Source organism: Emydura macquarii, unplaced genomic scaffold (genome assembly GCF_026122565.2).
Source record: "Emydura macquarii macquarii isolate MOO-44397 ecotype Brisbane River unplaced genomic scaffold, CSIRO-AGI_Emac_v2 contig_1229, whole genome shotgun sequence".
Taxonomy (NCBI): Eukaryota; Metazoa; Chordata; order Testudines; family Chelidae; genus Emydura; species Emydura macquarii.
In genome coordinates, this window is record NW_027131366.1 from 1824359 (window position 1) to 1841561 (window position 17203).

Sequence of the window (17203 nt, forward strand, 5' to 3'; positions counted from 1 at the left end):
AGTTACAGGGAAACATTTAAAGGAGTCCAAGCCACAAATTGGCAAGAATGCAACTTAGTGAAGTTGAGAATGTTGATCAACAACAATTGGGGCCAGCTATGTTGTACATGGAGGGGGCAGGGGAGATTAAACTGCATGGTTTTCTAAAAGGACACATCTTTTCTGGCCTATATGATCTTGAGTAGGCTAAACTAATCTAGCGATACTAAAGAAAAGCTGTATTTATTTAGGGGGAATTCATGGACTTCTACAAATGAAAAAACACTTTTAAAATATATACTTAAAAATACATCTGATAGCATCTGGCACACATTTTTTCTATCCAGCTAATAGTTTGATTGATTTCAAAAATATTACAGAAGATGGGTAGCTTCCTTAAAAAATAAAAAACAAAACCACACTGCTTTGCCAGTTATTACAAAAGCAATGTTTTTAGGATATAAATCACTGTTTGAGAGTGGTTAGAAAAGAGAGATGTATCTGTAATATAGTACAGTGCATACTACCTGTGAGTAGCCTTTCCAAGAAAAAATAAATAACGTTTTCTCCAAGAGAAGTGTACTTTGCAAACCATCAAAATGCTTTCACATTTATGCAGCTGTAGACTCAGGCTGTATGTCTAAAGGAGGGCCAACTACGAAGAGAAAGATGGACCCCATCCTGGGTCTGATAGCAGAATATTTGCTTTTATAATACAACCAGTGAAAGCTTCATCCAGATCATTAGCAACATTTGAAAGCAGCCCTTCTCCATGCTCTCTGTTTCTACAATATTTAAAGTCTGACTATATTTGCTGTACTGTTCTGTAAACTAGCTGTAACAAGTGAAGTGCAATTGAGGTACTTATACTAGGACTGTGTGACTCAGAACTAATTTTCTCTGTGCATTTAATGCTTCTGAAAGGTGCTGGATTGAAAGCTGTAAAGAGTGACATCCTGAACTTATCTACAGAACAAGAACAGCGCTGACTGCACAATATTCCCTCTTCCAACTGCCCTGCCAACTTGTCTCAGTCCTGGAGAGGAGCACTTTTATGGGTGAGAGGGTGCTGTAATTCAGTTTCTGTAGTCAATCAGTGGTTGGCCTGTCTGCCAAGCTTGCCAGCAGTGCTGAATTTTGCAAGTGTGTCCATTGGGAAATGAAATTAAAGACCCTGATGTGTAGTGTGTTCCTCTGAACGTATGGCAGTTTTTGAGAGGGAATGGATGATAAAACCAGTATGTCTCCAAAACCTTAGTTTTAAATGCTTAGAGTTAAACATATTTGTCTTGATGAGGAAAACGCTTCATTTTTAAACATTGTATTGGAAAGAAGCAAAATAGTTTCTAAGAATTTTTGAGTCAGGGCAGGAGTTGTTAGGAGAATGCCCTATGTCTGTATTCACTGACAAAAACTTAATTAATGCAGAATTAAAGTTGCCTACTGGTATCTTGTCCTTTCCATAATGTCGAGTTTAAATAAACTCGGACCTCTGAAAACCATGAAATCAAGAGTTAAGGTAATTCAAACTTAAACTTTTGAAAACTAGGAAATACAGAGTAAAGGTAAGCAGCAATGCAACCTTAACTCTGCCTTCCTGGAGCTGGCAATAGCCACTGAGAATGGTTTAGTAAGGATAATGCAAGGTTAACAAACTACCATAGGACGTCAAAGATGAGAATAGTCTGTGCGTTCAGTGATGGGTTACTGAAAGCATAGTGTTAGATGAAATCCTGTAGGTAAAGGTGAAGGATTATAAAAGATCGTGAAGGGGTTACAGTTTAACAAGTTTGAGCTTTTCTGTTGAGTAGACTCTCTGTTTGTTTGAGTATAGGGTAGGTGTAAGTGGCTTCTGTTGAGTACAGCTGACCTGAACACAAGTTTTGCCTTAGCAAATTGAAGGTGTTAGATTCTGTCCTACAGTGCTCATGTGCCCTATTTCTTGAGTGTTCTGTAGTATCTGCAATAGTATCCCCGATATTATCTGTGTTATGAGTGTGTTAGGGCCTACTCAAAGAGGGCGACATTAAAGTTACATTGCACAGTTGATGTGTAGCGTAACTCTGTATTGCCTATTTTTCAGGAGTTGAGATACAATTAGAGCCAGAGTTCCAACACCAGGTATGTGCCCCACTCCCAACCCCTCCAAAAAAAAAAAAAAAAAAAAAAAAAAAAAAAAAGGTTAAAAAACCAGGTGGTTTTGTAAAATACACCTTCCCCAAAAAAGCATCTTGGGAATACCTAGCTCAAATAATTCAAGTGCCACAGAACTCTTGTTGTTTTGGCTCTATACAGACTAAGATGGCTATCCCTCTGGAACTATTCAGATTTGGACTAGTTTACTTTACACTACAGCAAATTTCAAGATATTCAAAATAAGTGTGCAGATTTTAGAGAACTTAGAGTAGTCTACCTTTAAACAGAAAGCAGTATCTCAACCTTAACTTGAGCAGAACTGGTGCTGTGCTGTAATATATGCAAATAGGTAATGTGTCAGCAGATGGTGCTCAAGAATATTCTGAATTGTCCAGTTTTTGGGTTTTGTTTTTTTTTTTTAATGAATAAAAGTAGTTGTGTACTGCAAATTATTTCCTTTATGCAGCTCTTTACAGCAGATTTTAACCAGAATGGTGAGTGTGAAGAGCAGATTGAGAAGGGGGTGGATATGTGCTGCTTCTAGTTTGTTTGTTTGTCACTACTTCTATAATAAAGTATTGCAGAAATTCCACTTGGGCATACACCCATTTCTTTTTTCTAGAAAATAGAGGTTTATAGAAAGAGGTTTCTTCATGGTTCCCCAGACCAGCCAAAACAGTGGGTGTGATACCCTCCTGTAGGCATGTGGGGACAGGAAAAATAAAAACTTCTATTATGTAATTCCCTCTCTAAAGGGACCTGGTTAGCTGGACAATACTCAGTTCTCTTCTTGTTTCCAGCAGATAAACCCTGTTCCTAATAAAAACATAGGGCTTTAAGGGACCGCAAGGAGCCACCTAGTCCAGCCTCTTATGCCGAGACAGAACCAAATCAGCCTAGACCATCCCTGACAGATGTTTGTCTAACCTGTTCTTAAAATCCTCCAGTGACAAGGGATTCCAAATTGGCTGATAAACCAAAGCTTTTAACCTGAGGTATATGCTTGTCAGCAGCCTTGCTCTGCCTCCTTTTCTTGACACTCTTAGTGAGTATGAAATGTTAGTGACCAAAATGAACTGAGCAGCAGGCTGACCACCAGTCATGTGAAGTGAGCCTCTCCACTACAAACATGGGCACTCACAAGCACTACTGAACTGTACAGAAGTTAATATTGGGTCTTGACCCACTTAAATAACGCAAGCATTGCCAACTTTCGCAAGTTTTGCTGAGTCTGGAGCCAGTCTGGTGATGACAGAAGTGGAGCTGGGAGAAACCCCTGTCTGACTGGCTGTCTTCTCCTCTGCCCTGTCTCCTGGGGGAAGGCGGCCAATCAGAGCTGCTATAGGAAGCAGACAGAACTCTCTTCCTCCTCTCTGAGTTGTCCCTCCTCTTTCACCCTTCCTGCCTGCAAGAATGTGATTCAATTGATATAGTGTACTTGGACGTTCAGAAACCCTTTGACAAGGTCCTACACCAAAGGCTCGTAAGCAAAGTAAGCAGTCATGGGATAAAAAGGAATGTCCACTCATGGATCAGTAAGAGATTAAAAGGTAGGAAATAAAGGGTGGGAATAAAAGATCAATTTTCACAGTGGAGAGAGGTAAATAGACTGGTCCCCCAAGGATCTGTACTGGGACCTGTGCTGTTCACCATATTCATAAATGATCTGGAAAAGGGGGTAAACAGGTGTCAACATTTTGCAGATGATACTAAATTACTCAAGATAGTTAAGTCCAAAGTGACTGCAAAGAATTACAAAGGGATCTCACAAAAATGTATGAGTGGGTAACAAAGTGACAGATAACATTCAGTGTTGATAAATGCAAAGAAATGCATATTGGAAAAAATAATCCCTACTATACAGGCAAAACAGTGGATTCTAAATTGGATTCTAAATCTCAAAAGAGCTCTTGGATTCATTGTGGATAGTTCTCTGAAAACATCTGCTCGTGTGCAGCAGCAGTCAAAAAAGCTAACAAAATGTTAGGAACCTGAGTAGGAAAGGGATAGATAATAATACAGAAAATATCACATCACTATAAAAATCTATGGTAGTCCCACGTCTTGAATATAGTGTACTGTTCTGGTCGCCCCGTTTCAAAAAATATATATTAAAAATGGAAACAATACATAGAAAGACAACAACAATGATTAGGGGTATGGAACAGAGGAAAGATTAATAAGACTGGGACTTTTCACCTTGGAAAAGAGATGACTAAGGGGTGTGTGATAGAGGTCTATAAAATCATGACTGATGTGGAGAAAGTAAATAGGGAAGTATTATTTAGCCCTTCACATCAAACAAGAGCCATCGGTCACTAAATGAAATTAATAGGCAGCAGGTTTAAAACAAACAAAAGGAAGTATTTCTTCACACACTGCACAGTCAACCTGTGGAACTCGTTGCCATGGGATGTTACAAAGGCCAAAAGTATAACTGGATTCAAGAAAGAATTAGGTTCATGCAGAATAGATCCATCAATGGTTATTTGCCAAGATGATTAAGGATGCAAACCCATGCGCTGGGTGTTGCTAAATCTCTGACTGCCAGAAGCTGGGACTGGATGACAGAGGACAGGTCACTCAATATTGTCCTGTTCCCCCTGCGTCATCTGGCACTGACTACTGTCAGAGGACAGGATGCTGGGCTAGATGGACCATTGGTTTGACTCAGTATGGCCATTCTTATGTTCTTATATATGCTCTGTGTGACCTACTAAAGGTCTGTGGCAAAGTCACATGACACCTGAAAAAGTACTTTTCCCTCTTCAATCAAAGCTGCAGCCTTGAATCAGACAGAAGGAAAGTGCAGCAGGTTTCCTGAGAAATCTTCCATTTTACAAACTGAAGCCTTCAGTTTGGCATCAACTTGAAAATGGCTAAAATTTCAGACAATGCAGTTACTTCCCCTTGAATGTCTAATTTGTTTACTCTTGTTTTCAAATAAATCAAAATTAGATAGTCCCTGTAATTGCTATTCAAGTTATTCATCTCCCGGAGGGCCAGGGCTTTCATCAGTACTCCATTGGCATGAAGTAGTGTGGTGCTGCATATTCATCATCTGAGCTGAGACACCAGCTACAAGGCCTCTAAAAAGCTGGGTTATTTTTGCTCTGAACAAAAGGAAGAGACAGTCCCTTTTCTAGCCCTGTGATAAGGGATTCTGTCCAATAATAATGCTGCCTCTGCATTGAGGCACGTTTACTTGTAAAGTCTGCAGTAGGAGAGGCTTTCCTTAAAGCTGTTAGTGTTTTATCCTGGCAGCCTCCTCAAGATTGTTGTGAGGAGTCTAGCCAGTTGGTGAGCTGCGTAATTGAAACCAGCTGTCCCCAGACTGAGGCCCCCATTTGCATTGTTTAACATACTTAGAAAATGAAGTGTTCATTTTTAACATTCCTCCTCCAATTGGTTTAATGCTGAATTACAGAAGAGAACTAAGCAAAACCAGGTGCTTTCACTGTATTCTTTCCAGTGTCTGAGGAGGAGCAGATCTCTCCTTGCCCTGTCTATTATTTGGTATTTCATTCTTTGGAATATAAATGACTAAGGAACTCAAGCTAGCAAAACACTGATGTTTGGACACGTTTTTTAGTTATTCAGCAGTGCAGACTCTGGGTTTTTTTTTCACCTTTCCACTGATGTTGGACATGCAGGAATTAAAAAGGTAGGTTCTGTGCACCAAACTTCTTTACTCATTGAATGGAAACCTACTTATGGAAAATATCTGTGGCTAGGAGTCAATATGCCAGTTCACTTGCTCAAGCTATTTGCAAAGAGACAGGATCTTAATGGTCAGAGATGGGGTAAAGATCTTTTTGTTTGTTATAAAAGCTGTGCTGTCGCTAGCAATTTCCATCTTGATCTGTGCTGTATTCTGCATTTAGAAGTCTCAATATCTGTGGGAATGCTGAATTGCTACAGTGAAGCTCTTCTGGCTAAAATCACAGCTGCTTTCTCTGCACATATAATTCACAGTAATTGTTTCAAAGTTCACTAGTTATTGTTGCAGAAGTTAATTGCTATTTTATAATATTCTGCCTGCTGAGCAAACCAAATAGACCAGCTTAAAACAAAGTTGTTGAATTGTGTTATAGATCTGTTAACAAGTCTCAGGAGGACGAGGGATCTGATAGTGTAAAACCACTTGAAGTATGACTGCAGACCAAACCCACATCAGGAAATTCTATGTATTACTCTATCACCTTCCCCATAACTCAGAAGATCCTGGTGGCTCTTAATTCTTGAAACTGAAGGATGTATATAATTAAGGATACAGTAGATTAAGCAGATTATGAATTTTTGTTATACAACAAAGTGCCGCACTGTTAGGCACTTTTAATATACAGCAATAAAACTTTTCATTTCCTTCTTTTATTCCTCGTGTTATATACAAAATGAATGTGCAGAAATGTACACAGTGCATGCTTGAGAAAATGTCCTTTATCCCTCAAAAGGATTTAAGAGATCCATAAAAGAGATGCAGTCCTAAATGGATGACATAGTGCCTTAAATGCATTGCCCTCATTTCTAATGAAAAGTCTTTACAGAATTTGTCTGTTTGTCACTACAAAACTTGCCAAACAAGCAACGTTTGCCTACACAGCAACATGAACAACCTTGCTAGGGGTAGCATGTACTTTTCAGTTCTTACTCCTCAACTAAAACATACTAATGCTTTAAAATGTACCTGTCAGTTTGTGAGCAGTCTTATCAGATGTATCTAAAAGGTGACGTTGAGCACCTTTACTTGCCATGGGAATCACAGACAGAGCTAAAAGAGCCTGGAGTGAAAGTTGGCTTCTCCTTTCGGTAGTAGAAGTGAGGCCACCTAAATTTTTCCTTGCTTCCCATGTTGTTTTTTTAAAATATACTTTATATGCTATAGACATTCAGTAATAGTCTCCAGTGTAAATGAGACATGGCTCTACATGTTTATTGAAAAGGACCTTTATATAATGAAACTGGAAAACATTGAAATTAAAGTACAAAGAAAAGAGAATTAATTTCTTATTTTGTTTTTTTCCCAAATTTAAATCTGGCACTAGTTAATATCCAACACTTTGATTTGGCCAGGGAATTTATATGGGCAGAGCATTCCTCCAGTACCATAGCTCAGGGCTCACGCCACAGCCAAATATTTAATAACTAAGAGCTATTCTGTCACTCTCACTGAGAAGTCTCTGACTTCACATGAAGTCTTTAGGAAATACATAAACTAGACCCTTAGCTGCTGTATATCAGCATGGTTTCACTGATTTATATCAGCTGATGAACTGGCACAATGCATCTACAGTACTTGCAGAGCAAGCTAATACTCAGTATGAGTAAAGGCAGAATTGGACTCTAAGAAATCAGTTGATTTCGAGAGCACTTTCTTGGGGATGAAATGTGGTTTAGCCCTGCTAATGACTTGCTCTGTGAGATCTATGCTTCAGTTTATCCATCTGTAAGCCAGGTATAATACTTACCTAACTCCTAAGGATGTCGTAGGCTAAATTAATGCTTGTGAAGGATTTTGAGATTCTCAAATGAAAGTTGCCATAGATGTGTAACATTTTTTCATTGACTATTATAAATTTACCCTTTGAAGAGCTTGTGTATGCCCATAAATGACCCAGATTTAGGGCCTGATTCTGATCTCACTGGTGTAAGCCCAGAACAAGAACAGTGACTTCACGGAGATCTGAATCTGGGCCATAGACTTAATGTTATATGTCATGGGCCAAATTCACTTATACTACATAAGAACAGCCATGCTGGATCAGACCAGTGGTCCATCTATCCCACTTTCCTGTTTTCCGACAGTGGTCAATGCCAGGTGCTTCAGAGGGAATGAACAGAACAGGTAATCATCAAGTGATCCATCCCCATTTGCCCATTCCCAACTTCTGGCAAACAGAGGCTAGGGACACTTCAGAGCATGGTTTTGCATCCCTGCCCTTCTCGGCAAATAGCCATTGATAGATCTATCCTGCATGAACTTATCTAATTCTTTACGGAACCCTGTTATAGTCTTGACTTTCACAACATCATCTGGTGAAAAGTTCCACAGGTTGACTGTGTGTTGTGTGATGAAATACATCCTTTTGTTTGTTTTAACCTGCTGCCTATTAATTGCATTTGGTGACCCCCTGGTTCTTGTGTTTTGTGAAGGAGAAAATAACACTTCCTGATTTACTTTCCCCACACAAGTCATGATTTTCTAGACCTCTATCATATCCCCCCTTAGTTGTCTCTTTTCCAAGCTAAAAATTCCCAGTCTTATTAATCTCTCCTCATATCGGAGCTTTCCATAGCCCTAATAATTTTTGTTGCCCTTTTTCTGTACTTTTTCCAATTCCAATATATCTTTTTTGAGATGGGGTGACCAGATTTGCACTCAGTATTCCAGATGTGGGCATACCACAAATTTATAAAGAGGCAATATGGTATTTTCTGTCTTATTATCTATCCCTTTACTAATGATTCCCAATATTCTATTAACTTTTTTGATTGCTGCTGCACATTGAGTGGATGTTTTCAGAGAACTATCCATGATGACTCCAAGATCTCTTTTCTTGAGTGGTAACAGCTAATTTAGACCCCCTCATTTTATATGTATAGTTGGGATTCTGTTTTCCAATATGCATTACTTGGCATTTATCAAAATTGAACTTCATCTGCCATCTTGTTGCCCAGTCACCCAGTTTTGTGAGATCCCTTTTTAACGCTTCGCAGTTTGCTTTGGACCTAAATATCCCGAGTAGTTTTGTATCATCTGCAAATTTTGCCACCTCACTGTTTACCTCTTTTTCCAGATCATTTATGAATATGTTGAACTTTACTGGTCCTAGTACAGACCCTGGGGGACACCACTATTTACCTCTCTGCATTCTGAAAACTGACCATTTATTCCTACTCTTTGTTTCCTATCTTTTAACCAGTTACGGATCAGGTGAGGACCTTCCCTCTTATCCCATGACAGCTTACTTTGCTTAAGAGCCTTTGGCAAGGAAGCTAGTGAAAGGCCTCTGAAAATCTAAGTACATTATATTCATTGGATCACCCTGGCCTACATGCTTGTTGACTCCCTCAAAGAACACGAGTAGATTGGTGAGGCATGATTTCCCTTTACAAAAACAATGTTGACTTTTCCCACAACAAATTGTGTTCATCTATGTGTCTGATAATTTTGTTCTTTATTCTAGTTTCAACCATTCTGCCTTGTACTGAAGTTAGGTTTAGCGGCCCGTAATTGCCAGGATCACTTCTGGAGCCCTTTTAAAATAATTGGCATCACATTAGCTATCCTCCAGTTATCTAGTAAGGCTCTGTGGGGTGCACTGGAGTTACACCACAGGTTAATTCGACCTCATATCTAAATCTCTGAAATGAGTGTGTGTATTGAAATGTTTACAGCTTATTTTCTATGCATATTACAGGATACTGACTGTTTTCATGCTGGCCACCTGCCTAACATGCCCCGGAAAAGCACAGGTGAGATGAGCACAAGGAAAATATACTTTCTTCCACTAAAGTATTTCATAACATGAGGCTTAATGGGATAGCAGGTGAACAGTAAATCTGTGGTCTGGGACTTAGATGAACGGGAAGCTATGCAGTCTAGAGTGGAGGAGTTGAGACCATTAGGATCCTGGAGTCTAACGTGGACTGTCAACTCAGCAGGAAATTCTTGGAGAAAGTCAGACTTCAAAGAAAACCAGACCCTGCATCTGAACTAAGTGGTCCTTGAAAATGAATGAGCAAAAAGCACCCACAAAGGAGCTTTGAGTGCTGAATCCTGCTACTGAGGACCCTCCATGTTTGGAACTCCTATTGATTTGAATGGGAGTTCTGTGTGTGGAAAGCGTGCAGGCTCCAACCTGGGCCTTTCACCTATGGGCTTAGGAGCCTGGTGATGTGAAGTGAGGGGTATTATATTAGTAGAGCTGCTAAAGAAGCTTACATAGTTCCTGCCTGAATTAAGCCTGGCTCAAGCAAGTTTTATTAGTCCTTCATGTTTCTGGGTATCCCATTAATTCTAAATTAGGAAAAAAAAATTCAAAGAGATGTTAGACTCTGATTTGATCTGATAATTGTTCAGTGTTTAGGACTGCGTTTCTAAATACCTTTTGCAAAAGGGTTTGAAATGTAGTTGTTGGGTTTTTTTTTCTTGTTGGATTGACAGTTGACTGCATGTGACTTTGTTAATTGATATTTTTGCCAACATTAGAGCTGGGCAAGAAACAGTTTTCCCATCTTGTGAAAACTGTAGACGTTTAAAAAATTTTCCCATTCTGAATTGGGATGAAAATCTGAAATATCAAAAATTATCACAAACTGAAAACAAATGTAAAAAAAAATTTGATTGAGTCAATTGAAATGGTTTCTTTTTATAGTTTTGAAACGTTTCATTCTGATTTCGACATTTTAAATTTTTTAAACAATTTTTCTTTTGTTATAAATTAAAGTTCAAAACAAAGTCATTTCCAGCTGAAAAATGGAACTTTCATTTTAAAAATGTCAAAACAAGATGTCATTCTGACAATTTCTAAGCTTTTTCAATTTTTTTCAAAACAAGAAATTTGTTGAAACCAAACTAATTCCCTCAAGCAATTTGTTTCAACTAATTTGCCTTTTTTGATTAAAAGATTTTTCATCTAAAAGTTCTCAACCAGCTCTAGCCAACATAGACAACAGCCACAAGATGTGGAGCACGTCACTGTAGCTAGGTGAAGAGGTTAGGAGCAAACAGAGATTGTATGTTCTTTACAGTGACAGACTGAAAATAGACACTCCCCTTTGGCTTCCTCCTGATGATGCTAAAGCATCTCATAATGTCAAAGTAAGTTCAGGTAGAATTCCCCACCACATGTTCTATACCTGTAGCTGATGTCTTGGAGTGCTCTTGTGGGTAGATGAAGGGGCTTACTTCATATATTTAAATGACCATTCATGTGTGTTTTTCCATATCCCCTCCTTGGTCCCTTCAAAGATGCCAGTCTCAGTGTCCTGTTAATTCCACTCTCACCCCCACCTGCAGTTTACATTGCTATCAAATATGCATAAAACACTTTCCCTTCCCAGATCACCAAGGCAACACTTTCTACTGATTTCAAATACTTTTAGAAAATTCACTTCTCCGTTGATGCCTAGAAGAAAAACACCACTAAGTCCTCCTGTCCTCTGGTTCTTCCAGTGCATCCAGTCTTCTATGTCCCTGTTTCTTACACTGTCAGTATAACCTAGTGACAGATTGGGTGTCATGCTCCCTCTACGGGTTGATCAACAGTTACTAATTGAAGGCCTGATCCAAAACCCATTGAAGTCAATTGGCGTCTTTAAACTGACTTCAATGGGCTTTGGCGTAACCCCTACTGCAATTACTTCTATAGCTGTAGTTGTAGAGGTCTCTGATCGCATACTGAAGATCCTAGGTTCAAGCCCTGTTGATGATCTCTGTGGTGGAGTGAGGGGACTCCTGTAGAGCTTGCAACCTTGAAAAGAGCTTCCTCAAAGGATTTGTCTATAGTAGGGCTTAAAGGTGTGGTATTAGCAAAGAATGTGTGCTAAAATGGTTGAGTTATGCCCTGGCCTCCAACTCCACCATATTAGCATGCGTTTAAAATCATACATTGCCTTGTCAACACTAGAGTTTTAGAGTTTGTTAATAAGAATGTTTTAACAACACACCATTTCTCCTCATCAAGACAAGACCTAACAATAGATGTAATAGTAATTGCTGGATCTTATATTGCACTTTTCATCCATAGGTCTTTACAAAGTAGTTCAGTATCATTATTCCCATTTGACAGCTAGAGAAACTGAGAGGGAAGTGACTTGCCTAAAGTTACTTCGATTGGTGGCAGAAACAGAACCCAGCTCTCCTGAGTCTCAATACAGTGCCCTATCCACTAATCTATAACCCACTGGCAGACTAGGTTTTGGTTGCTTCATTAGAGAATGATAGCTTGCTATTGCTACTGGGTTATAGAATTACTGCATGAGCTAAAGCAAGAGGTCTGTGCTACCAGGCTGAAGGTTCTGAGTTCAAACCTTGTTCAGTGCCCATGTGGGGATCGTTACACAGGTCCTTTGGAGAAGAGACTGTTCATTTTTTGTGTACTGTACAGTGCTGAACACATCACACTATAACAATAATTCAGGTGATCATGTGATTTTTTTTTTGTCATCATCCCATTTCACAATCATTGAGTGTCCTTTCTTTTCTTGTTTTAGCAGCAATGCACTAATGGGTTTGACCTGGACCGTGCCTCTGGGCAATGCTTAGGTAGGATTTTGACTGAATCAATTCATTTAAATTGGGGTTCAGGACCCCTGGCTTTGTTAAACTAATAATGTGCTACTATTCATGTATTTTGGCTGAAAGGGATGCTCTCGTGTCTGGCAAAATATATATATCAATTATGCGCACAAGCCTTTGGAAATTATTCACTTGCTTCATTCCTTCAATATGAAAATGTCATTGTTCAGACTGGGTGCAGTGCTTTTGACATGGCTGTGATGAGATGAGTTTGAGGGCTCAGGCTCGTTGCCAGAATCATAAATACCCATTACTTGCTACTTTTGGCAGCTTTAGCCAAGCGGTCGTAGATAGAGAATTCCCCTCACCCTCTAGGTCAGAATTAAGGTGCACTTTGAGGCAGTGCAGCAAAGCTTGCACTTTGCCCATGCAGCATCTTTTCTGTGGATGAACAGAGGACTTCAGGCTCCAGGGCTGTCAGTACAGCACCTTCCCCATGCATTAACAGACAATAAAATAGAAGCACTAACATAAAAACTGAGATGTTCTGTCTGAGCAGCCTAGCAGTTCCATCTTCTCAGACAAGCAAATGCTCAGACCTTGCTAATCTCTCTGCATTTTTCTAAGGGTCAACTAAAAAAATTCCAACTCAGAACAAAAAAGACCTGAATCAAATCCCCAGATCTGAACATCTCAAACTTCATGTGTGGGAGGGAGCTGTGGAGTCCCAGATCAGGATCCAAGTTTCACAGCTGGACAAACCAAACCACCAATGTTTGAAATCTGAAACTGAATATTGTGGCTTGGACAGATCCATTAGCAGAAACAGGCTGTAGTATGCTCTAGCCATGTGTAATCAGTGTTTAAACTGAGTGTCTATAGAAAAGAAATGTGTTTTTTTCCCCCCATGATTTTAAAGTAGAACAAGTAGGACACATGCTATGCTGAAAATATGCGCTGTTTCCTGTTGTGATGTGAGCTGACTTCAAAGTGAGACTGCACAAAGGAAAGCATAGCTTTCCCTAGCAAGCCGCGTATCACATTTGCAGCAAAATCCCAAGTAAACCATATCTATGTGCTGTTCTGTGGCTATGTCACAATAAGAACCAATTGTGGAAATTGCTGATCTAACTGCCATTCTATTACTACATCCTTCCAGATATTGACGAATGTCGGACTATTCCTGAGGCCTGTAGAGGAGATATGGTGTGTGTTAACCAGAATGGTGGCTATTTATGCATTCCCCGAACAAATCCAATTTACCGATCACCATATCTGAATCCTTATTCAAACATTTATCCACCACCTCCAGCTCCCAACTACCCCACTGCTACAAGACCTCTGATTTGTCGGTTTGGTTACCAAATGGATGAAAACAACCAGTGTGTGGGTAAGTAGTAGAACACTTTATATATTTTAAGGCTAGAAGGGACCACTGTGATCAGTCTAACCTCCAGCATAACAGAGGCCAATGTCATACAGAACTGTTGCTTGAAGCCTGATAACTTGTGATTGAACTATAGCATTTCTCACAGGAGGATATCCATTATGCTTCTCGTATGGTCTTAGTTCAGGGCAAGCAAAGATGTTTTCTCCAGTCTACGTATTTTCTTTGAAAATGAAAATCCATCTTGGTGATTTGAAAGATGACTCTGTCAGTTGATTTATTGGCTCATACAGTATATGTATTTCACTATCATGAGTCTGTCCTTGAGAAAAAGAAGGGTCCTATGTGTAAAGAACTGGAGCAGGACTTGGGAACTCTAGGTTCAATTCCTAGTTCTGTGACAGACTTCCTGTGTGACCTTGGGCAAGTCTCCTAATCTCTGTGCCTCTGATCCCCATTTGTAGAATGGGTATAATAAGACTTCCTTTCTTCCACCATTTGTCTGCCTTGTCTGTTTAGACTGTAAGCTCTTTTGGACAGGGACTGTCTCTTACTATATGTATATACAGTACCTAAAACTAGCATTATTATTAGGATTAATATAATGCCTAGAGGCGTCAACGAAAAGTGGGTCCCACTGTACTAGACACAGTACAAACATACAATAAAGAAACAGTCCCTGCCCCAACAGAGACTTCATCTTAGTTGGGGTCTCTGTGCACTCATTACTGTAACACAAATAATAAAAAACTATTCTTAATGTTTCCTCCGGTTTTGGTAGCTGTTCTAGAGTTTCATCTTTTGGGCTTGATTCTGACCCCACATATGCCAATTTCTCCCAGATGCGATGCTTGCTATCCATGGAGTTACTTCTGATTTACATCAGTTTGTGAGAAAGAATCACAATCATTTTTGTTTGTTTATTTGTGTTTTTCTAGCATCAAGAGTATAGCTTGCAAGCCAAATTCTGAACTGACATTGATGTTTCAGACATAATGCCACTAATCAGCAGAGTTACTTTGATGTTAAACTGGTATCAGTGAGATCAGGCTCTGGCTCCGAGTGGTATATAGTGCAGGCGTCATGGGTCCAGCCTCTGTCATTGACTTAATGTGCAATCACTATCCTTTGCTACACCTCAGTTATCCAAACTATAAAATGGAGATAATAAGATGAAAATTTTCAATCAGAACTGTTGGAAAATTTGGGTTTTCAATAAAACAATTTTTTCATGAAGATGTGTGCTTTCCACAGGAAAAAAAAATTTTTTCATTGAAAAACTGAATGCCCAAATCCTGAAATATTTCTATTTGGATATGCTGCTGCAATGCCTTGTAGAAGTCGTAGTTCAGTTGCATCATGTCCCTGTTCTCCTTTATGGACTCAGTTATATCTCCCATGATCCACCACAGCAAGGGATTCCCATGATGCATTGCCTACCCTCTTCAAGAGGGAAGACTCTGGTGTATGATGAGAGAGAGAGTCTGACTGGCCAGTAGAGAAGAATGGGAAATTAAGCTATCCAAACTACAACTCCCACAAGGGAAGCATTTCTGAATCAAAATATTTTGGTGTTCAGCCAAAATATTTCTGGAGTTTGGCAGAACATTTTTGTATTTGAATTTTGCCAAAAAGTTAAATTTTTCCATGGATGGAGAAACCCATTTTCCAACCAGCTCTAATAATAATAATTGATGTTGTGAAGTTTTATTAGTTAATTTTTTGCTAAGAGTTTGAAATCCTCAGATGACAGGTATTGTGAGTGAGGTATAGTATTTCAACAAGTATTAACTAGTCCTACTGACCCTGTTGAATTAATTCACATCAATTATTATGTATGTTGCTTTGGAGACTTCCGGGAATGTTTTGTATTTTCCTAACTTGGATGTAGATGGGACAGCAAGTGCAACAGTTAAAATTAAAAGTAAGAGGGCACAAAAAGGATCTTACTTCCCACTCTGAAATTTTGGGTTGTCCTTTCTGCTGTGTTCACACTCATCCCTAAAAATCAAAGTGGGTAGGATTATTGAAATCTTCGTAATAGGGCTTGCAAGCCCAGTAACACATAATGATTCCAGCAGGGGCTTTTGGGTAGGCCAGTGGAAATATGTAGGCCAATCCTTCTTTCAATCAACACCATTCCATTAGAGCTACCTGGAGTCTTGAATACAGCAATTAATTCCATGGGGAGCATGTGCTGAATGCAACCACTGACCACAATAGCTGGGAAAAGATGGAGCATGGCACATAAGAATCACAATTAGCTGGAAGCATTTTCAGAACTTCCAAATCAGGTTTGAATTGAGACAGGTGATAGTGTTTGCAAAGAAGACAAAGAATAAAGCTTAAAGATAACAAGACCTGGCCACAGCCACTGGGTCTCCGGTAAGATCTAACAAAGATATTATGTTTTAAACTATATGTTATGTAGTGAAATGCTCTGGAGACACCGACTATCTTTCCTCAGTAATTATTTGTGTTTCACTTTTCTGAAATGAGAACTGCAAACACCTAGACAGACATTATGGAAGAGTGTCATGCTTCACTGTAGCATCTGTAAGTGCCTCTGCAGCAACTGAAGGGCCTATTTTAGTATTTCTTGTACACCCAGAACTCCATTGTATTTTATGGAGGTAAAGTTCACCCCTGCACTTGGGGACAACACAAAGCTTATGTATCATTTAAGCCCTCCGGGTTTAAGTTATGGACTGACCTTGTTGTGACCCTCTGCATAGGGGCACATCTTACTTGGGGTACACAAGGAATGCTGAACCAAAGGGGGTTCCTGATCCATAAAGACAACTGCTAGTATCAGTGACCCTTCAAGCTGCCCCTGCCCTTCCCCACTCGTCAGCATTCCAGGCCCCTTGAAAACTAGGATAGTTTTTCAATGAAGTTTTCAAAAGTGCTCACTTATCAGCCTGACTACTTCTACTGAGGTTCAGGGGACTTTTTGCCATTGAATTCACTGGGAGCAGAGGTATCCTAGCGCCCAGCACTTTTGAGAACTCCCACCTGTTCTATGGAGCATACGTTACAGAAATTGTCTCAGATCACATTTAGGGTTTGTCAGATACACTTTTGCCAAACAAATGCAATAGAAATCTTTTTTTTTAATTCCAGTGGAAACCCCAGCAGGGTTTGCAGCCCAAACTTTGAAGCACTGAGCTTGTGCAAGAGAATCTGAAAGTGAAATTGACTGAAAACTCTGGCTAGCAACTAAAATAAAACTGACAAACCTGTTTTCACTGTCTGAGCTGAGAGATGTTGTGAGACGGTCTGTCTATCCCATCTTGGCAACTGGCTGGCCAGTCAACCCTCTGCTTGGCTTGACTCTCCAAGGAATGCACACCCCAGGTGGTTCAAATAACATTTTCCCTCCTAGGGGCTGATTTATTCCAGCATAGCTAAAGATAAATATAAGTAGTTCCTCTCCTGGTCAGCAAGAGTTCACATGG

At 39.6% G+C, this 17203-nt stretch overlaps 1 protein-coding gene across 1 annotated transcript in view; it reads left to right on the plus strand.

The window, feature by feature from the left end:
* The first annotated feature begins 9540 nt into the window (after positions 1-9540).
* Positions 9541-17203, plus strand: part of FBLN5 (fibulin 5) — a 61216-nt gene continuing 53553 nt past the window's right edge. The window contains exons 1-3 of the mRNA XM_067547092.1: positions 9541-9591; positions 12334-12385; positions 13518-13748. Coding sequence (XP_067403193.1) covers positions 9553-9591; positions 12334-12385; positions 13518-13748 — 322 coding nt within the window. The 5' untranslated portion in view covers positions 9541-9552. The remainder of the gene's footprint in view (positions 9592-12333; positions 12386-13517; positions 13749-17203) is intronic.